Source organism: Leptonychotes weddellii, chromosome 3 (genome assembly GCF_054177405.1).
Source record: "Leptonychotes weddellii isolate Sample4059 chromosome 3, ASM5417740v2, whole genome shotgun sequence".
Lineage (NCBI taxonomy): Eukaryota > Metazoa > Chordata > Mammalia > Carnivora > Phocidae > Leptonychotes > Leptonychotes weddellii.
The window spans coordinates 63,637,986-63,662,067 of NC_138371.1; the positions used below are offsets into that span (position 1 = coordinate 63,637,986).

At 34.9% G+C, this 24,082-nt stretch overlaps 1 protein-coding gene across 4 annotated transcripts in view; it reads right to left on the minus strand.

The window, feature by feature from the left end:
• SLC4A10 (solute carrier family 4 member 10) overlaps positions 1–24,082 on the minus strand; it is a 283,508-nt gene that overhangs the window by 182,496 nt on the left and 76,930 nt on the right. For all 4 annotated transcript variants that reach the window (XM_081814312.1, XM_081814314.1, XM_081814313.1 and 1 more), the window contains exon 2: positions 697–778. In XM_081814312.1, the coding sequence (XP_081670438.1) occupies positions 697–778 (82 nt within the window). The remainder of the gene's footprint in view (positions 1–696; positions 779–24,082) is intronic.

The following is a 24,082-nucleotide window of genomic DNA, read 5'->3' on the forward strand; positions in this document are numbered from 1 at the left end:
TTATTTCACTGTTGTCCTTATCTTAACAACTGAGAAAACTGAGGTGCAGAGAAATTAACTGGCTGAAGTTTCCATAGCACATAAGGGGCAGAACTGGTATTTGAATCCAGTGCAGTTTCAGATCCCATACACTTAACTACTAGATCACACCACCTCCCGGTTGACTTATCTGACTTTCTTCCTATTGAAAAGAACATAGACAAATGGTGCCACCACCTCTCTCTCATATATATCTGAGTAAAACTCGAATGCCAGTTGTCTTTAACTCTCTTCCAGGACAGCCTCGTCTGACAGCATAGGCTGGATTAGATGCCCTTCCTGTCCTATTCTCCCCTCTCATGTAGCACCTAATATGTTGGTCTGTCATAGATTTCCCCCACTGATGGTAATTCCTGAAGCAATAATTATTGAAAGACTGGCACACAACACAGAGCCTGGAAGATAGTAGAGGTTCAATAAATGTCTGTTGGATGAATGTTTGTAGGTCTTCCTGTTGGCATTTTAGGCTGCATCAAAGCAATCATATCCACAACTCACCACCACCACCATTACTCTGATTATCAACATATGCATTTCTCCAGATTGTGACAAATTTCATATTTCTCTTTGAAATCTTTAAGATTTTTCTTCGAAGTTTCTTTGAAAACTTTAAGAAAGCATAACAAAACCTATCCCAAGGGGGGAAAAAGGTCTTACCTTCTAAATCTTCTTTCTCAAAGTGTGTTTTGAGAATAGAACGAGTTCCACCTCTATCCACAACTGCCTCTTCATCATTTCTCTGTAGAATGGGAAGAAAGAAGATTAAATGATATTACAGTAGTTCCTCTTTATCCATGGGGATACTTTCCAAGGCCCCCTGTGGATGCCTGAAATCGCAGATAGTACCAAACACTATATAAACTACGTTTTTTGCTAAACATATATACTTATGATAAAGTATAATATTTAAATTAGGCACAGTAAGAGGTTAACAATAATAATAATGAAATAGAACACTTAAAACAATATGCTGTAATAAGTTATGTGAATGTGTTCTCTCTCTCTCTCAAAATATCTTATTGTACTATACTCACCCTTTTTATAATGATATGAGATGATAAAATGCCTATGTGATCAGATGAAGTGAGGGAATAATGTAGGCACTGTAACATAGCATTAGGCTACTATCGACCTTCTGATGGTATGTCAGAAGGGAGATCATCTGCTTCCTGGCCATGGTTGACCTCAGGTCAATGAAACCATAGAGAACAAAACCACAGGTAAAAGTGGACTACTGTACATATATTCTCTTAACTTCAGAGAATAAACAATAATATAATCTAGTATTTTAGGGGTTTAATTCAATCACTTAAACCTACTTGTGCACAACTATTCTATTTGATTATCAAGTGTTAGTTTAAAAAGAAAGAGACTAAAATTAAATTGACCACATACTGGGGAGAAGGAATGTCATTTGATTTTCCATGAAATCAAAGGTAGTCATACATTCCAGTTGCCATCATTTGTTAATGAAATGAAAAACAGAAAACAGTTATCCTGACAATTTAGTAACATGCATTTTTATCTCTGATAAAGAATTCTTGTTAACAAGATGACATTTTGAACTATACAAGGAAAATACGGAAATCATTAGTATTAACACTACTAATGCTGTGGCAAAGTGAAGTAATTCCACTGCCATTTAAAATGAGGTTGGGGGGATCTAATCTCTTGAAAGCAATTAGTAGCAATTATTAGGTAAACTACAATTTTTATTACTTTGCTTCAGTATAATACATTTTATTCAAACTAAACTTTTAATTATAATCATATACATTAAACCTTCATTCAGTATGTATATACATATGTATATCTTACTTATTTAGAATGGCTGGATGGAGACTCTCTTCTTAACATTGTACATATGCTCAAAACAATACACTCACTCATTTGGTACTCAATAAAATAATGGGGGAGGGATAAGTATAATCCATTTAACCACACAGGAATGAACAAGATACAAAATACTGAACAAAGTGAAATACAGATTATTTCCAAATTTTTTTGATTGCGAGCACCTATGTAAAAACTGCCTTAAAAGTGAACACTGAGGGGCGCCTGGGTGGCTCAGTCGTTAAGCATCTGCCTTTGGCTCAGGTCATGATCCCAGGGTCCTGGGATTGAGCCCTGCATCGGGCTCCCTGCTCCGTGGGAAGACTGCTTCTCCCTCTCCCACTCCCCCTGCTTGTGTTCCCTCTCTCGCTGTCTCTCTCTCTGTCAAATAAATAAATAAAATCTTAAAAAAAAAAAAGTGAACACTGAACACAAAGGAGAAATGAAAAGGTAGATTGAAGATGAATGAATCTTCCAACATCTATTTCTAAGCCTGTTCTAGTATTTGACTAGCAGAAAAAGTATAGATTTCTCTTTCTTCTTTGAAAGGTTTTTAATTCCCAGGCATAATCTTGATAAAGATTTGGCCTCCGTGTCTTACAAATCAGTATTGTCAACTGTAGGATTACCGACTACAGACATATTTCAACCTAGAAATATCAGCTCTTAGGTGCCTCACAAGCAGCAAAACATAAGTAGAATAACATGTTTTATACCCTATAGTCCTGTGTCTTTCAGACATTTGCTGAGACAGGTCAGGGCAAAGTGTCTGAAATCAGAGTGAAAGAAACCTATACTACAAATGAAGGAACAAATGAAAATTGAGATAGGATTCTGAGCCTACTGCTCTTGTGTTTAGCAAAGTTTTCAAAATCTGTTGGTCTGGGCACCTGGGTGGCTCAGTCAGTTAAGTGGTTGCCTTCAGCTCAGGTCATGATCCCAGGGTCCTGGGATCAAGTCCCGCACTGGACACCCTGCTAAGTCAACAGCGAGCCTGTTTCTCCCTCTGAACCTGCCCCCACCCCCCGCCTGTGCTCACTCTCTCTCTCTTTCTCTCGCAAAAATAAAAAAAATAAAATCTTTTTTAAAAAATCTGTTGGTCTGAGCAAAATAGCAATAGAAAAAAAACTACAGAATTATATATTTATATAATTTTCCTGAACCAGACAAATGCAAGTTTCAGCCTCTTTACAATCTATTCTTGATTCATTTACAAATCACATTTATCTTATGTACAGGACATATTCAAATATATGTCACATTGGAATGTATCTCTGCCCTCTGGAGTGTTATTAGGAAGAATGCCAAAAGCTAAGTCATGCATCCATGTTCAGAGGTCAGAAGAAGCACTATTCCACTATATCTCATAATGGCAGCCTCTTAAAACAATTGCAAAATGGAAAGGTTTATATAGAATATAAAGACGATGTTTCCCCCTATACAGTAAAATATTTAATTCTTATTTCAAGGGCCTGAATCAATTTTCAACTTATACAAAATGGTTTTTCTCCTTATTTTTATATGGCATATAAACTGTCCACACACAAAAGATAATTCTACACAGTAGCTAATGTTAGGATATTGAGATAAAAGGAAATTTTGCAGCAGAAGTAGAAGTGGAATCTAAATAGGAAATAGTTGATTATTTAATTACAATATGAATTACAAGTAGAAGTGCCCTAATTTTAATGTTTCATTGATTAAAAAAAAAGAACTTGAAACTAGAATATGAATTTAACAGTTTTGCATTTTATCTAACTTTAAATACTCTCCAGATAGGCCATAGAAACATCAAGTGCATGATCTTTTATCCTGAAAATTCCCAAGATACAACTTAATACCAATACATATACTGAAATTCCTCTACTTTGGTTATAGTTCAAAAGTTTATTTCAATATTATTAAAGAATTTTTAATAGAGTACTTCCCTTCCTCCTTATTACCAAGAGCGAGTAAACATGGGTGTGATGAAGAGAATCCAGGCTGTGCAATAATCCCAAATACACCAGTAAGAAAATTTTTATTTCACTTTTTACTGTCCCTTTTTGGATCCGTTGAACATCAAATACAGTAATGTACCCTAATGTCCATATGTATTTACTCACTCAGAACAAATTTTATCACCATGTAGAGAGAGAACACATAAATCTATTATATTGCCTCTCAATACAATTGACCTTTGTTACACTATTGGGTGAACATTTATAAGATGATTTATTCCAGTAAATAGTATAAAACAATGTTTTAAAATTTGTGTGTTGGGGGGGATGACCCATGGTGAGAAATATACATTCAACACAGTCACATATTTATATATATGTAAACAAAACAAAACTTTCACAAACCAACCTTTATTCTTTTTTTTATTATGTTATGTTAATCACCATACATTACATCATTAGTTTTGATGTAGTGTTCCGTGATTCATTGTTTGCATATAGCACCCAGTGCTCCATTCAGTACGTGCCCTCTTTAATACCCATCACCAGGCTAACCCATCCTCCCACCCCCTTCCCCTCTAGAACCCTCAGTTTGTTTCTCAGAGTCCATAGTCTCTCATGGTTCATCTCCCCCTCCGATTTCCAACATTTATTCTAACTATAAACAATGCAGTATGATATTTTCTATTCCAGGGTATTCTATTTCATTTAAAAATCCTAGTCACTATCCTTTAAATTTATTTCAGTACTTAAAAATGAGCTGTGACCTGCAATTTGAAAAACACTGATACAAACTATGGCCCTGAAACAGTAACAGGAACTAAGTCACACAGAAATCACATCTTAAATCCATTTACATAGGACTCTAACCAAACGAACAAACAATAATACTATACCTTTCAAATCAAAATTTTTCAATTTTTGAAGTTTCTTTCATGTTAAGTGTAGGGACATATTATTATAATTACAATATCACATATCTTTTGCTAAACTATTTTTACTTTGTTTTTCCTTCCACCAGGAAAGTAATAGTTTGCTCTTCCTAGTTCGACTTAAGTACTTTTCTCCATGTCTTCCCAAGAAAGAAGGAAGAAATACTATTATCTATGATCCTCTCCAATTAAAACCTGCTTACTAAATTGAATTTGTATTCAGCTATTTTATATATTTTTTTATTTGACAGAGAGAAAGATAGCGAGAGCAGGAACACAAGCAGGGGGCGTAGGAGAGGGAGAATCAGGTTTCCTGTCAGGCAGGGAACCTGATGAGGGGCTCAGTCCCAGGACCCTGGAATCATGAGCTGAGCAGAAGGCAGATGCTTAACGACTGAGCCACCCAGACACCCCCAGCTTTTTTAAAGGCAAACTCCATATAATTGGCATAACCCAAATGCATTTTATAATTTTCTACAATATGATTACTTCTAAACATTAAGACATTTGTGTTTTGAATACAAATGTATATAAATGTAAATTGGGAATATTTCTACCTCCAAGGAAAGTTTTTAGAGGGAAGTGTTTTGCCGTCATTATTTTTACTGAACAATTGCTAGAGAGCAATAGCAGAAAAAAGAGCTTTCTAGCTCAGCTCTCACATTTGAAGTGACCTTGAACCAGTACACTCTCTCGTGAAAAAGCAACTAATATGGGCTAGCACATTTAAGTGTTAAAATAGTCAGATAAAGATATATCAACAATTTCTTCTAGAATTGTTTGAAAATATCATTAAGCTCTCTATAAATGTATAAAAAAATATATTTTTCTGATTTACCATAACTCTTGAGCACAGTCTTCACAGAAATAAACTTTCCTAATTTTATAAAACAAAATCTAACAGTAATCCCATGAGCAAGACAATTCAAACTTTTCATGTTCTTTTCAAAATTCTCATCTCATTTGAGATTGGGTTAATAGAAGAGAGAGCAGTTCATTTTCATTTCAGTATTCTTTCTTTCCTAGAACTATTTATCATATCAATTTTTAAAAAGCAACCATTTCCTCAATAAATGATACTGGGAGAACTGGACAGCCACATGCAAAAGAATGACACTGGACCACCTTTAACACCATACACAAAAATAAATTCAAAATGGATTAAAAACCTAAATGTGAGACATGAAACCATAAAAATCCTAGAAGAGTCAAAATGGATTAAAGACCTAAATGTGAAACATGAAACCATAAAATTCCTAGAGGAGAACAGAAGCACTAATTTCTCTGACATCGGTCATACCAACATTTTTCTAGATATGTCTCCTAAGCAAGGGAAACAAAAGCAAAAAAAAAACTACTGGGACTGCATCAAAATAAAAACTTTCGTGCAGCAGAGGAAACCATCAACAAAACAAAAAGGCAACCTACTGAATGGAAGAAGATATTTGCAAAAGATATAGCCAATAAAGGGTTAATGTCCAAAATATATAAAGAACTTATACAACTCAACACCAAAAAAGAAATCTGATTAAAAAATGGGTAAAGGGGACACCTGGGTGTCTCAGTCGGTTGAGGGTTCACTCTTGGTTTTGGCTCAGGTCGTGATCTCAGGGTCGTGAGATTGAGCCCCATGTTGGGCCATGCTCAGCAGAGAATCTGCTTGAGATTCTCTCCCTCTCCCTCTGCCCCTCCCCCTTCTCACACGTTCTCTCTCTCTCTCTCTCTCAAATAAATAAATAAATAAATCTTAAAAGAAAACGGGCAGAAGCCTTGAATAGACATTTTTTCCAAAGAAGACATACAAATAGCCTACAGACACATGAAAAGATGTTCAATATAGCTAATCATCAGGGAAATGCAAATCAATCAAATATCATCTTACACCTGTTAGAACAGGTAAAATCAAAAAGGCAAGAAATAACAAGTGTTAAAGAAATAACAAGTGTGGAGAAAAAAGAAGCCTCATATACTCTTGATGTGAATGTAAATTGGTACAGCTACTATGGAAAACAGTATGGAGATTCCTCAAAAATTTAAAAATAGAATTACTATATGATCCAGTAATTCCACTACTGGGTATTTACACAAAGAAAATAAAACACTAATTTGAAAAGATACATACACCCCTATGTTCATTGCAGCACTTTGTACAGTAACTAAGATATAGAAGCAATCTAAGTGTCTATCAATAGACAAATGAGTAAGGAAGATATGGTATGTAATATATATATATAATATATATATAATGAAATATTACACAGTCATAAAAAAGGTCATCTTGCTATTTGAGACAACATGGATGGACTTAGAAGGTATTTATGCTAAATGAAATATGTTAGACCAAGAAAGACAAATACCATATGATTTCACTTGTAGTGGAATCTTAAAAAAAATGAATAAACAAACAAAAAGCAGAATCAGACCCATAAATACAGAGAACAAACTGATGGTCGCCAGAGGGGAGGTGGGTGGGGGTTGGGCAAAAGAGATGAAGGGGAGTGGAAGATACAGGCTCCCAGTTATGGAATGAATAAATCACGGAAATAAAAGGCACAGCATAAGGAATATAGTCAATGATATTGTAATAGGGACGTATGGTGACAGATGGTATCTACACTTGCAGCAAACATAGCATAATGTATAAACTTGTCGAATCACTGAAACTAATGTAACATTATGTGTCAACTATACTCAAATTAAAAAAAAAGCAACCACATTTTCTGACTTTTTATTAGGTATTAGGATAATATGGTATGCTATATATACTCCACTAGCCATTACAGAACCACTTTCCACTCTTCACCATGCTCTACGTCTTTGTGGACTGCATCACCAGGTTCCCCTGTAATCTAGCTTCCTATTGAGCTCAGCCAATGAGAGAGAATGAGACTGGATAGTGGAAGCGAGAAATATGGGCCCTGTTGAGCCATAATTTGGCAATAGCTGTATTTCTCTATCTCACAAAATCTTGTCATCTGACTCCCCTATAGCTCTAGATCTTGACAGTTTGCATTAACTGTTCCCACATCTTGCGCCTTCAGGCCTGGAAATAGTGACAGTTTTCTGTTGCTGCAAGGTCCTGGAATTTCATCAACCCTGTTGATTTCCCTTTATCCTGTCTATGCCTTTAAAAAATAGTCCCTTCATTAAACCTTTTTATCATGCTTTTCAAGTGACTCTCTTTTTTTTTTTAAAGATTTTATTTATTTATTTGAGACAGAGAGAATGAGAGAGAGAGAGCACATGATAGGGGGGAGGGTCAGAGGGAGAAGCAGACTCCCTGCCGAGCAGGGAGCCTGATGCGGGACTCGATCCCGGGACTCCAGGATCATGACCTGAGCTGAAGGCAGTCGCTTAACCAACTGAGCCACCCAGGCACCCCTTTTCAAGTGACTCTTTCCTGCTGTGACCCTAACCTATACGTATGTGTCATGTTTAGTGAATAAAATCCATGACATTAAATTTTGTGGAGATGGACATATAATCAAAATGGCAACCTATGTACAAAACTTTGACTAGGAAATACCGATTAAAAAATACTGTTGAATGAAGGGTAGAGGATAAAATGGTGGGAAAGACTCTAAGTCATCAAAGAACTCTCAATAGGCATGACTAAGTCAAGAATACTTAATTTCTGAAAGAAATGAAAAGAGGACATAGAATAAAATTCTAGATGTGTGAAAGGGAGTGAAAATAGAATAATTAATCAAGTAGGAGTATTTTACATTTGCAAAGAATGTTCCCCATAACTCAAGAAATGTATGTATACATATCTACCCATGAGGTGCCTTTTTTGCCATTTCAAAATATTTTCTTTAATATCATAAAATATTTTCATGAACAAAGTGAGCTAACAAACACATATGCACCAAGGTGCCTTTTGATAAGATTATCCTTCTAACTCCAGCCCCCACTCCCACATCAAGGTAGGTGTGAGGTTGGAGAAATGAATATAGCAGGTGGTACAGATAGAAAAAAAAATCGATAAAAAGTATGGAATATTGTGCTTGGTTATTTTTCTATGTTGCAACAAAACAAAACATTTTAGTGCAAACAGTTAATTTTTCCTCTTTTCCATTTAAGTCTGATGGAGAAAAAAATTACTTTTTTAATTCAGTTTCCAGGGTCTCTCTCAGTCTATGGATTAATATCTTGGCTAGTTTAAATGAAACATTTTCCACTACTGACTTAATGAGAAGAAATATATAGACACACATATTTTATAAACATGATCTGAGAGCTAGGTTTTTAAGTGTTTATTATTTTTATTATCTTTTACTTTAAATTATGAAACTAAGAAAACTGAACATTAACACTTGGATTCAATATTAATATTCAACTTATGCATCTGTATTTACTCTAGAGGCTATTTTTTCATTACCATGTAAGTTAAAGTATTATACAAGTATTAAAAAGTCAACCATTTAATCTCTAATTTTACTATGCTATATTAAATAGGACAAGAGATGTGAGAGCATCGTCAGAAATTAACGTATCATAAGAGTTCACTAAATGCTAGCCAAACTGGAATCTAAGCATAAGCCAAGCCTAACTTTGAATTTCATTTAGCATATCATATTTTCATAAAATAAATAAACCCACCTATTTGCTAGGGTATTGCTTTGAAACTAGGTATTTAGAGTGTGGTATCTACTCTATAATGTAGACTATACTATCTCATGGTAATACAAGTTAAATCTGTCTTATATATTGTATTAATTAAGTCATAGGAAACATTTATTCTAAAGTACCCCAGGGGCACCTGGGTGGCTCAGTCGGTTGAGCATCCAACTCCTGACTTCAGCTCAGGTCATGATCTCAGGGTCCTGGGATGCTGCCCCAGGTCAGGCTCGGGCTCTGCACTCAGCATGGAGTCTGCTTGAGATTCTCTCTCCCTGTCCCTATGCCCCTCCCATTCATTCTCTCTCTCTCTCTCTCAAATAAATAAATAAATCTTTTTAATATTTTTTAAAAAATAAAGTAGCCCAATAAATCACTCTTTCCCCATTCCTATGTATTTTTAACAGTCAGTTGAGTTCCTTCCCAAAATACTGAGTTGGGGAGATGGTAGTTAGGTTTCATTTACTTATACAAAGTAAATGTGTTATTTCATTTTTATTTTTTTATTTTTTAAAGATTTTATTTATTCATTTGAGACAGAGAGAGCAGAAGCAGGGGGAGAGGCAGGGAGAGAGGGAAAAGCAGACTCCCCACGGAGCTGGGAGCCTGATGTGGGACACAATCTCAGGACCCTGGGATCTTGACCTGAGCTGAAGGCAGACACTTAACCATCTGAGCCACCCAGTACCTCATTATTTCATCTTTAGGCATATAAGAAAAAAATGGAACTGAGGATAAGAATTGGAGAATAAAATGCTATCAGAGGAATAGGGCTAAGTAGGCATAAACTAAATCATCATGTAAAAATTTCAAGATTTTTCTCATCTCATTTACTTGGAACACTCCACCCATGTAAACCTTAAAGACCAGTTGGTGGACTACACAGTTAAGTCAGTAAAATTAAAACCTTCCAATGGTAAGTTATTTCTGGCTCAGGATAAATTTCATCAGCACATACAGTATTATTATTATTACTTACACTGTGATCTAAAAAATACTCTCTCTCCTACTGGGCCTAACATCTGATAGGTTTTTTGGGGGTTTGGGGGTTTTTTTTTTTTTAGATTTTTTTTTAAGATTTTATTTATTTATTTGATAGAGAGAGAGATAGTGAGAGCAGGAACACAAGCAGGGGGAGTGGGAGAAGGAGAAGCAGGCTTCCCACTGAGCAGGGAGCCCGATGCAGGGCTCGATCCCAGGACCCTGGGACCATGACCTGAGCCGAAGGCAGACACTTAACCATCTGAGCCACCCAGGCACCCCTAACATCTGATGGTTTAAGGATAAAAAGTATTTGAGAAGTTAAGATCAGTTTTAATTAGCTGATAGTATTTTAAAAGGCACTAATACCTGTGCAATTGAGTTCCTGCCTTTTTGTTCACCTGATGCCCCCAATTTGTTTTGTATTGTGGATGATTCCTGCCTTTTTCTTAAGAGTCCTTCTAGAGCCTCAGTTCTACATATGAACCCAATTGGTGCCCAGAAAATGATATTAACGGCTGCTAGATTTCCTTATTGTTGCTTCATGCTGTCTTTTCTCTCTTCATGTTGCTTGCTCATAAATGTCCTACGAGGCTCCATCTGTCTTGTAGGCCTTCCTTCATTTGTCCTGCTGTGTCTTTCTTTAAGCATCTGACACATCCCCGTGGGCTTGTTTGGTGCTCAGGTCCAAGTTCTTGCTGGTATGGCTATTCCTCTGCTGCTGATGCTCCCATTTAGGAGGTCAAGAGAAAGGCAGTGTTGGATAAACACCGAGAGTTTGTATGTGGGACTATACCTGAATTTAAGTGTTGTTTCAGTTAACTCCTAGTTGTGTGATTTTAGGCATCTTATGTAATCTGTATGTTGATTGACTTATTAATACATGTAAAGTTCTTGAATTTGCTAATCAAGTTCTCAGTAAATGTTATTTATTATTATTGTTATTTATATGATTATTTGTATCATTAGGGCCACAAAAATAAATAAAACATGGTTGCTTCCCTCAAAGAGCTTACAGACTTCACATTAAGTATAACAACAATGGCATTATGAAAGAAATTCATATAGGAGACATTCAACCATAACAGTTATTATTTTTCTCCAAGAAGGTCAGTAAAGACTCCATTGGAAGAGACACTTGAGCTGATTTTTTAAAAAATCAATGCATCTTTGTCAGGCAGACAAGGGGGGCAAATTAGTAGTTCAGTCACAAGTATCAAGACAAGATCCTGGTTATTTGAAGAAGGGTGAAAGATATTAGTTGGACCCAGAGCAAGACTGGATACTAAATTACCAAGCTACTGATTTTGTTCTCCTAACAATCCAAATGCTTGCAAAGAAAACTTCTAAAACCCAGGACAAGACTGAAAATCTTAATATGAAAAAGTTGGACTTCTAGAAATTAGAAAAATTATATGTATATATTATATATAATCCTTAAAATTGAAAACTCCATAGATGAGTAAAACAAGTAGACTGGACAAATGATATACAAATTAGGGAACTGGCAAAAAGATCTGAAAAAATTACACAGAATATAGCATAGAATGATAAGGATATGAAAAATATGAAATAGATAATTTTTTAAAGATTTTTATATATTTATTTGAGAGGGAGAGAGAGAGAGAGAGGAGAGCACAAGCCAGGGGAGGGGCAGAGGGAGAGGGAGAAGCAGACTCCCTGCTGAGCAGGAAGCCCAACTTGGGGCTTGATCCCAAGACCCAAGATCATGCCCTGAGCTGAAGGCAGATGCTTAACCGACTGAGCCACCCACGTGTCCCTAATATTCATAATTTTAAAAATGAGGATAATATGATGAAGTCTAACATATACCTAAATGGATTTCTAGAAGATAAGAATAGAAAAAATGAGGAAGAAGTACTATTTGAAAATAATAGGTGAAAATTTTCCAGAATTGATAAAACACATGAATCCACAGATTCAGGAATCATAATGAATCACAAACAGGATAATTAAAGAACAATTCACACTTCCACATACCATGTGAAACTGCAGAATGACACATCTTAAAGCAGCAAAGGAAAAAGAAAAGATAACCTACATAGGAATGACAAACTAACAAAAATAGAGGCCAGAAGACAGTAACATAATATCTTCAGAATGCTAAGGAAAAATCATTGTAAATCTAGAAGTGGATACCCAGCTAAGTTATCATTCAAGAAACCCACTTCAGATAAACAGAAACTGTGAGAATTTATCACTAAGGCATCCTTTGTAAAGGGATTTAAAAGTATATACTTCAGAAAAACAATAATCCCAGAAAGGATGTCTGAGATGCAAGAAGGAATCCTGAGACAAGAAACAGAAGGACATAAACAAATATAAAGAAAATAAAAATGAGTTTAAAAACCAACTTCATGATTTCTAGAATCCTTTCTAGTTGTACAATAGCTGATTTCTTTTTATATTGTTTTCTACTTCAGTGTAAATAAGGGTCATTTTTGGTTTGCATTCATGTAGCTATCTGTGCTTTAACCTAAGATAATAACATTTATAACTCTCCCATATATCAATACCCTTCTCCACTTCTGTCACCCCAAATCCTGATAGTTTTACTGATATACTATAGACTTATAATATCAGTTAGTATCAATTATAAGAAGGGGATAAAGTATATGTATACATTTTAGAATTAGTAATCTTTTTCTTTTTTAAAATTTTTTATTTAAATTCAATTTAATCAACATATAGTATATTATTAGTTTTAGAGGTAGAATTTAGTGATTCAGCAGTTGCATATAACACCCAGTGCTCATTATATCAAGTGCCCTCTTTAATGCCCATCACCCAGTTACCCCATCTCCCCACCCACCTCCCCTCCAGCAACCGTCAGTTTGTTTCCTAGAGTTAAGAGTCTTATGGCTTGTCTCCCTCTCTGTTTTCACCTTGTTTTATTTTTCCTTCCCTTCCCCTATGTTCATCTGTTTGTTTCTTAAATTCCACATATGAATGAAATCATGTGATATTTGTCTTTCTCTGACTGACCTATTTTGCTTAGCATAAACCCTCTAGTTCCATCCATGTCATTGCAAATGGTAAGATTTCATTCTTTTTGTAGGCGGAGTAATATATATATAATATATATGTATTTATATATATATATATATTATATATATATATATACCAGACCTTCTTTATCCATTCATCCGTTGGACATCTGGGCTCTTTCCATAGTTTAGCTATTGTGGACACTGCTGCTGTAAACTTTGGGGTGCATGTGCCCCTTCGAATCACTATGTTTGTATCTTTTGGATAAATACCTAGTAGTGCAATTGCTGGGTTGTAGGGTAGTTCTAATTTTAACTTTCTGAGTAAACTCCATACTGTTTTCCAGAGTGGCTGCGCCAGTTTGCTTTCCCACCAACAGTGTAAGAGAGTTCCCCGTTCTCTGCATTGTCACCAACATCTGTTGTTTCCTGAGTTGTTAATTTGACTGGTGTGAGGTTGTATTTCACTGTGGTTTTGATTTTTTTTAAAGATTTTTTTAAGATTTTATTTATTTGAGAGAGAGAGAGCATGAGCAGGGGGAGGGGGAGGAGCATTGGGATAGGAGAGGGACAAGCTGACTCCCCCACTGAGTACAGAGCCCAATGCATGGCTGATCCAAGGACCCCAAGACCATGACCCAAGCTGAAGTCTCACTCAACTGACTGAGCCACCCAGAAGCCCCTAATTAGTAATTTTTACCGTTTCCACAGTAAGGACTTGTTCTTTACAACTTTGTAAGAATCTACACAATTAGAGCACTACATAAGTATTTGGCCTTCTCATCATAAACTAGGACAGTTCTGAGTTGGCCTACATACACAATAGTAAATTATATGAATTATTTAAACAGAAATAAGCTCATAGTGTCCGTATTTTAATGATTTATAGGTGAAGTGGGCTTGCATATTCAATAATTAGATGGAAAGAAATTTCCTAATATAAGCAAAACTAAACCAAGCCAGAGAATAGGGATAATAAAATAATATTTATAAGGCATTATGGATTAAATAAACAGAAAAATTTCAAGATATTTTTAGGTAAATAAAATGGTACTGAGGAGCGAGATAAATAAAACATTAGAAGATGAAATTCAGTGATAAGAAAACAAGCAGTGAAAGGAGATACTTTGAGTATACCCATGAGTGATGAAAAGTGTAGTGTTTAAATACTTAAAAAGCAAAATAAGCTAGTCTAAGCAGTTTGGTGATTTTTTTCTTTAACCTCAGTGATTGTTTATTAGTGATATGCTCTACAGTATCATTAATAAAGTGGTAGAAACCTGATTAGTGATGTAGTTACAAAAAATCGACTTCTGTTATATTTAATACCAACTTCAATTAAAGTGATTTTCCTATACAAATGCCAAAAATGTGAGAAAGGGAGTGGAGAGGGCCATTTTATTTACTTTCCCCTTTAGATCTAAAAACAAAACCAACCAACCAAAAACACCTGTGTTCTTAAATTCTCTAATTCAAATTTTTAAAATTCAAGGGATATATAGAAAGAAAATTAAAAACCCTAAACATGGGGGAAAATGGAATTAAATTAGAAATGGGAAATGAGAAAAAGGCAAAGGATGAATAAAAATGTATACAGTTGACCCTTGAACAATATGGGTTTGAACTGTGTGGGTCCACTTACATGCAGATTTTTTTCAATAAGCACAGTAAGTGTATTTTCTCTGCCTTATGATTTTCTTAATAGCATTTTCCAGAATATAATACATATAACATACAAAATATGTTAATTAACTGATTCTGTTATCAGTAAGGCTTCAGGTCAACAGTAGATTATCAGTAGCTAAGTTTTGAGGGAGTCAAAATTATACATGGGTTTTCAACTGTGTATGGGGGTTAAGACCCCAACCCCTGCATTGTTCAACTCTCTTAAGAAGATGAATAACTTCTTATATTTGCTTAACTACTTATTCCCTTCACAAGACCAAAGACTATTATTGATGTTCAGTTGAGATGTTAGAATTTCCATGCTCACTTCGGCAGCACATATACTAAAATTAGAATGTTAGAATTTCCTCTATGGAGAAGAACTAAACTCCAATTATTAGAAACTTATGTGAATAATCTGTTCCTCTACTTATTATATAATAGAAACAGCCAAAACTGATTTGTAGCTAGCATTATAGCTATATTTCTTATTTATTAAACTCATTCTGTTGATAGGCACTTAGAAAAGGTCCATAAGAGGAAGCAGAGTAGTAGCTAAGAAAATCTCTAAAACCAGACGACCAGGATTCATATCCAGTTTTGATACTTACTACTTACTTAACCATTTGACTTTGAGCAAGTTCTTTCTGTCTCGGTTTCCTCAAATGCAAAATGGGGATTACAGTATTTACTTTATATGGTTTTTACGGAGATTAAATGAGTTACATATCGCTAACATGCATAAAATAGTACCTGGGAGTTCTACATTAGTATTAGTTAAGTAAATACACTTTATCTTATATAATCCTCCCAATGGTTTTAGAAGGTAGATATTTTTATCCCTACTTCAAAGATGAGGAATCTGAAGCTCAGTTAAGATAGGTTAAATGACTTGCCCAAGAGTATAACTTGCACAACTAATATGAGACAGGATTAGGATTTGAATCAAATTTTATATGACTTTAAAATTCATGTTCTTTCTACTGTGTGACATACTGCTTCATTTTCTCAAAACTTAGCCATTTTTCTCCCAATTTTAACATACCACATAAACAACATTAACAGTAGCAACAATAGATATTTTAGGGAAAAAAATTAAAGGGCATTCAAGCTTCTTTCTAAATTTTACAATTTTCTACATTTTCCTCTAATCTATATAAGAATAAATATGCACATAGTTATATATTTTGATTTTTTAACTTAAAGTGTGATTGTTACCAACGTTCACAATATTGTGTTGTCCTCTTTCTCTTCCTGGATACAAGAAAAATATTATACATTTCTCAGGGACTTGTAGTAACTAGTGTTGACCGAAGGGGCATAAGCAAAAGTGATGGTGTGTCACATCTGGGCCAAAGAACAGAAAAACGAGTGCGACTTCTTTGTGCTCCTCTCTTCCCAGGGGCAGAGACCAGGGAGATCAGGTGGTCCAGGTGGTACAGCTATAAAATCATTAAGCCTCTCTTAGTCTGAATTCCTGAGTGACTATGTGGAAGAGAAGTTCCCAGTCTCAGCTCTGACCCACATTTATTGTATTTATTGTATGAACCATTGAGATTTTGGAGATGTTACTGCAACATACCTTAGCTTATCCTAACAAGAAAATATTTTTATATTTATACTTCTCCAAATTATACTAGATAGTGGTTACATATTTTTTGTTTTATTTTGTTTTTAAGGGTTCTGTTTATTTATTTGTCAAAGAGAAAGAGCACAAGCACAAGCAGGGGGAGCAGCAGGCAGAGGGAGAAGCAGGCACCCCGCTGAGCAAGGAGCCAGATGCAGGACTCTATCCCAGGGTCCTAGGATCATGACCTGAGCCAAAGGCAGACACTTAACTGACCAAGCCACCAGGTATCCCTAGTGGTTACATATTTTTAAAGGGTGATGTCATATAGCTTAGTTAGTCTTTCCTGTGGTATTGGCCACTTAGATTTTTATCTAATTCCTCACTGATATAAGTAATTTTTCAATATTCATATTTGCAGAGATTAAATGCTGGAAAACTTAGCCGAAGCATAAAGATAAATTACTGTCTTTGCATCAAAACAGTGAGCATAACTGGGTAGTTATTTAAAAGTACTCCTTTAAAATGCAATAGAATGATAGAACGTGCTTTTTTATGAAATGAAGAAAGGTCTTAAAGGAAGAACTTAAAGAACAGAGAGTAAAGAACATATTCTTTGGTGTAGAAATAGCTAAGTGAGAGCAGAGATTTTAAAATGAAAAGGGATGAAAATAATGGAACTGTGAGAAAAAATGATGAAAAATGTCCAAAAGAAAGGGTCAACGTTATAAGGAAAGAATGAAAAAAAAAATGTAGACGCCCCCAACAGATAATTTTAAGTATGTGAATAAAGAGACTTAAAACTTTAAAACTAGAAATATTAGAATAATGGACTTGAAATATGGCTTCTGGGAAGATTCTAAAATCATCCAATCCATGATCCTTATTTTAAAGATGAGAAAACTCAGGACCCCACAACGTTAAAACAAAAATCTGTTAATCACACAACACAGCTTCCGTTTCCTCTCTACTTCAGATTCCTTCATCTTCTGAAGTTTGTGAAAGAAATCAGTCTAAGTTTGGAGAACACACACCAAACCAAGAAATGAATTAATATGACACTGAAGATAGGCTTTTCTCATTTTAAACAAATAATCAGTTTTCGTAAGTCCATGATGACAACAAAAAGGACCAGAGAATGGAACACAATTGCCTGCTAAATTGCCTGCTTTTGAGATGAAAAATCCATTAACATTGACCATGTAGTAGTTGCATTTGTAATTTAAAATGTGAAAACATTTAGGGGCCCTAGGTGGCTCAGCCAGTTAAGCATCTGACTTGGGCTCAGGTCATGATCTCCGGGTCCTGGGATCAGCAGTGAATCTACTTCTCCCTCGCCCTCTCCCCCAGCTTGCGCACACTCCCTCTTTCTCTCTCTCTCTCTCAAATAAATAAATACAACATTTAAAAAATAAATAAAAATGTGAAAACATTTAAAAAGAAAATCCAGTTAATTATGAACTGGTCATCTCCAATGAATAAAAGTACTTTTAATAGATAAAATATGAATTTTATATACATGAAAGCTTATATAAGAATTTATTTTCTTAAATAATAGTAATTTGGAAAAAATAATAGTAACTTGGGAAAGAATACTTTAAAATGCATTATATATGTATACCTCATTTATTTCTAAGTTTCTAGAGAATTTTCAAGGAGGGAAGGGGAATAGGAAGAACAAAGAAAGATATAAGACTTCAAATTCTACAGAAATATTACAATATTTGTGACTTAGTCAATCAAATGATTGGCAAGCAGCCAGATACAGTTAGCTATGACTACCCTAACATCAAGTAACTGAAAAGTACTGATTGCCATTATGGTTTGAAGAAGACACATCTTTAAAGCAAAAAGCCATAATTTATATGTGAAACAATGCCTTGTAGCCCGATATTTAGTGTTTAGTGTCTATCCTCACTTAATTTTATTGTGTTTGGTTCCTAATTTTGTCACACACGTGTTCTACAGAACAATTTCAATTTTTATAATTTTTATAATTGTTAATTAATATTATATTAATATATTATATTATATATAATTATATATATTAATTATATTGGAGAGAATAATATATAATAATATACATTAATTATACATATTAATTATACTGGAGAGAATGCAGTAATACCACTAACTGATGCTTAAATTGAATCTTAAAGAACAAATAAGATTACAAGGAATAAAAAGAAGAGCATTCCAAGCAAATGGCACAACTTATACAAAAGCATGTGATATCAGTGACTTCAAAAGATACAAATCCCCACTATTTTTAATTTGACAGGTTCTTTTCTTTAGACATCCCAAATGATTATAACATCCTGGTGAAAAAGCATTAATACTATTTTATTGTAATTTTTTGTATGAGGAAAATCAGATACATTCAAGCTTTACAGTAAGGCAATAGTAGAGCTAGAATTAGAACTAAAATTTTGTTTTTCTGATGGCAATCTGAATGGTCAATCACTGGATAATTCTAACTCTGCACTCTGATATTGTTAGTCTCTTAGCTGTCTAACTTTTCTCCATGTTCCATATAACTGCAGTAATAATAAGAACTAACGTTCATTGTAATGCTTGCAATATGCCACGCACAGTGCTAGAACTCTACAGACGTTTACTCATTAGAAATCCTCAAAAACAGATGAGTATTCTGAGACTTAAAGAGCTCAGAAACTTTGCCAGAACCCTTAACTATTAAGGGGTAGAGACTGGTTTGAAGGCAGGTCAATATGCTACACTGCAAAGGCATTATATTAGTTAATCATAAAACCTAAAATTCCTTAATTTAACTTTAAAAACTTTAGTCTGGTTCAACTCTACTTATATACTTCAGGTAATGTGAATTCCTAATGGTGTCCAGGTCATATTTTCCATGAACTTTTCATACTAATTCCCCTTTCTGTTATTCAACAAAAATGTATTAAATAGTTACCATGTGCCAGGCACTGTATTTGTGTTAGCTTTAAAGAAATAAGACACTGCCTTTGCCCTTAAACAGTTCAGAGTCAAGACAAGAAAAATCATGGCTAAAATATAGAATGTATTGTGCTTCACTTAAAGTAAATACTGGAATCCAGAGGAACATTAGGGAAAAACACTTAATTCACTCTGAAGGAATTAAGGGAATGTTTCAGTAGGAGGCAATACCTAATCTAAATAAATCTTGAGGCAGAATAAAGAGTGAGCCAGGCAAATATAAAGAGAAATGAGGGGCCAAAGACATTATATGCAAAAAGGACAGCATTTTTAAAAGGTTTCTACCTAGGGGCGCCTGGGTGGCTCAGTCGTTAAGCATCTGCCTTGGGCTCAGGTCCTGATCCCAGGGTCCTGGGATCAAGCCCCACATCGGGCTCCCCACTCGGCAGGAAGCCTGCTTTTCCCTCTCCCACTCCCCCTGCTTATGTTCCTTCTCTTGCTTTGTCTCTCTCTGTCAAATAAATAAATAAAATCTTAAAAAAGAAAAGGTTTCTATCTAACTAATAGAATTTAGACTAAGTTTAACTAAAGATGGCTAAGTTTAAATGTCACTTCCTCATTCCTCAAAAAATTACAAATAGAACTACCATATGATGCAGCAATTCTGCTTCTGGGTATATATCCAAAAGAAATAAAATCACGATCTCAAGAACTATCTGCACTCCTATGCTCATTGTCACTTTATTCATAATATCCAAGATAGGGAAATAACCTAATTTGCCCAAAGGTAGATAAATGGACAAAATAAATACAATGGAATATTATTCAGCCATGAGAAAGAAGGAAATCTTGACATTTGTGCCAACATGGATGGACTGAGGGTATTAAGTGAAATAAGTCAGAGAAAGACAAATACTGTATGTTCTCACTTATCTGAACTCTGAAAATTATCTTGAAAGTAAGAGGAGCCTTAGAATTAATTTAAGTAGGCAAATGCCTGTTCCTGGTTCACATTCTGGAAAGAGTACTAAGGTAGCTGAGTGATAATGAGTAGGTTGCTTTGGGGATGGGCAATGGGAAGAAAAAGAAATACCAGTTAAAAATTACTATAATAGTTCAGGTGAAAAATGAATATGAATTCATATTAAGGTCAAGACAATGGGAAATGGAAAGAAGGAATAAACTTTAGACTCCCTAGGAGAAAGAATCTACATAACTTGGTTAGTAATTGGATCTAAGATCAGGATAAAAAAAGTTGAAAAAAATGATCAGGTCATCATGCTATGGAAAAGAAAAGGTTTTGAAGAGAAAGTGGTAAGTTAGTTTGGGACACAGCAAGTTTGAGATATTTATAAAATAAATGAGCAGAGATGTCTAACGATGCAATGTCTGAAACACTGGAATGAGGTTAAGATGCAGATTTGAGCTATGGATTTGGAATCTACTCTATTCTACTCTGAAATCACCAAGTGAAGCAGCAGTTCTCAATTCTGGCTGCTCATGAGATTCACATGGAAAGCTTTTTGTAAATGTAGAAGCCTGGATTCTATCTCCATAGACTAGTACTTCTGAGATAAGCTTGGTGCCTCAATGTTTTTAGAAAACTAAATATTCGATTCTGATGCATAGTCACAATTAAGAATCACTAGTCGGTAATGTAAGTCATGAGTATAAATGAGTACTGTTTTCAAATAGATTGCACCAACTAAGGGAGATTGAGAAGAAATTATCAGAAAGATTATGACAATAATAACTATAATTTATTGAGCACTATGGCAGGAACTGTGCTAATGACTTCACATGTATTTTTTGTAGTGGAAGAGAAACCAAAAAAGAGTATAATGAAAGTAAGTTAAAACCTCCTCCATGAAGTCCTCCACAGCAGTTTCAGTTTGCCTTGACATCTCTTATCTCCATTTGGCATTTAGACTATACTGACTTACTCCTGGCTACCTAATTCAAGTGTATGTAACCCTAAGCAGTATAACACAGTGGTTAAGAGCAAGAGCTCTAGAGCTAGACTTTCAGATTTGAATCCCATATCATCCTGTCCTTTGCTGGCAATTTTAATCCTAGGCAAGCTACTTAGTGCCTTACTTAGTATACTGTATATAATTAAAGTATAATGTATATGTATGTATACGCACATATGTACTAAATGTATGTGTATGTATGTATATATGCATGTGCTAAATATGTGTGTATATACATAACGTAAGTTCCTTCCAGTGGAAGTAATTCTAATAACAAATATTTGTTAAGCTAGACACTCTTTCATGTACCTTACTTGTATTAATTGATTAATTCAATTGATTCTCATTAGAACTCTAGAGATTAGCAACTTAGCATCCCCATTTTACAGAAGACAATACTGAGGAAAATAGAGATCAGGTAATTTTCCTAAAATAAACATTGCCAGGGAAGTAGAAGATATGGGATCCAGACAAGGGAGTCCAGCTTGATAACTAGCTGTTAACTACTATGCTATACTGCCTCCCTCTATACTTTGCAATAGACAAATTCTTACAAGATTGAATAAACATTTTTTTAAAAAAAAGAAATGGAGTGGCGCCTAGGTGGTGCAGTCAGCTGAGCGACTGACTCTTGGTTTCGGCTCATGTCATGATCTCAGGGTCATGAGATGAAGCCTTGTGTCAGGCTCCAGCTCAGCATGGAGTCTGCTTGAGATTCTCTCCCTCTCCCTCTGCCCCTCCCACTCGTGCTCTCCCTCTATCTAAAATAATTAAATAAATCTTAAAAAAAAAATGGATAGGAATAGATGTACACACTTATATGCTGCACATTTTGCAATGCACTTCATTGAAACCAGGCTCTTTCGCCTTTTAGAAAGAGGAGTTTGGTAAAGGAATATCATTATCAATATAAATATCAATATTATCATTTTTGAAAGGCATGGGGTGTGGAAAGGATCCCATCACTAAGTGTCTTTTACTTACTTTTTTTTGAGGAAAACATGTTCAAATTTTTAAAGTTTTAAAGTAACCCAAAGCTCAATGATCTCCAAGGTTTCTCCCAGAAATGGATCTATGATGCTAAAACAAGTACTGAAATTTTGTTGGGTCCCTACTATAAATATAACTTTTTTCCAGGCAATGTGAAGCACAAGGATTAATAAGAAAAACCTCACAAGAACTAGAAAATGGTGTTTTCAAGTAATTCAGACTTCTACAGGAAGAAACAGAATATTCTCAATTATATGGGTCTGCTAAAAATAGAGCCAAAAGAGTTACTGTGTCCGGTTTCATTTTTACTTGCACTTGTGGTATTCCAAGAGTTTCACTTCTGACATACTTTATATAGATAAGGTGCTAGTAAGAGTATTCAGTTCCAATTTTTTCACAATTCCCATGCACAAATATCATCTTCCTGGGTCTGATAACAAAGTCACACCCCAGCTGTCACATCTAAAGGAAATCTGCTCTTGGATGTTACCCAGCTTTTTTTATTAACCATAGGAAATACTGAAATGCTTCTGGTGCATGGAGGAGATTTGAAAACAATATTAAAAGTATTTAGCAATGATGATTTACTTCATCATCTCTAAATGAACAAAGAGTAAAGCTAAAATAACCCTACGATTTCCATGATTATAAACAGCATTTCTATCTCCAATTTCCCAAAGACAAAGCCTTATTATCCAAATATTCACCATAGTGACATGTATAGTCATTGTATTAAAATGATCCCGCTAGATTGTCCTTGATCTAGGAAATGTCAAAAATAAAGCCAAAGCTAAATCAGATTACCTACCAATAAAATAGAGTTTACATCAGGGACAAGCAGGAGGTCTCTTAGGATCTGAAATCTAGGACTTTTGAGTGGTTGTGGATAGACAGAAATGCTCTCACATGCAATTTTGATAGAGAATTTTATTAAAATCCTTCATTTTGCTTCTACCCCCTACCTTGTCTACTAACTACTAAATCTACTCAGGAATTTAATTTTCATTTTCAAAGTCTCAAGAGGGTTAGAGCTCTAAGAAGGACTGCAAAATATAGGTGCTGCTCTTTTGGTTTTTTATTTTATTTTCTTCCAAGAATAAGTAAATCAGCACAGAAATGTTCTCAGTTTAGAAATCATAATCTAAAATTCAAGACTATATTATCTGGTCCCAACAAACCTTCCTGTGTTAGCCTGAATTACCCCACCAGGCTATAGCCAAAATGAACTACTCCATACTTTTCAAACATATTATTTGCTTTCTGTCTCCCTATCTCTGTTCGTGTTGTTTCTTCTGCCCAAAATGATCTTTCCCCATCTTGGACAGTCTTCAAGGTCTACCTCAAATGCTACCTTTTCCGTACTTCCCTAACTCCTCATCTAGCCTCTCCTCTCTTCTCCCTACTCAGCTTGAAATATTCTGCCCACTGAAATTACAGCAGAATGATTTGTGTTCTTTCTTCTCTCTTTTGAACCCCCAAGGCACTCACTACTTTCCACATTCTGTTGCAATTACATGTATTTAGTGTTTATGACTCACTAAATGTGATTTCCTGAAGCAGGGGCCTATTGGTCTTTATATCTTTGCCTAGTACTGTGCTTACTAGAACATCATAAGAT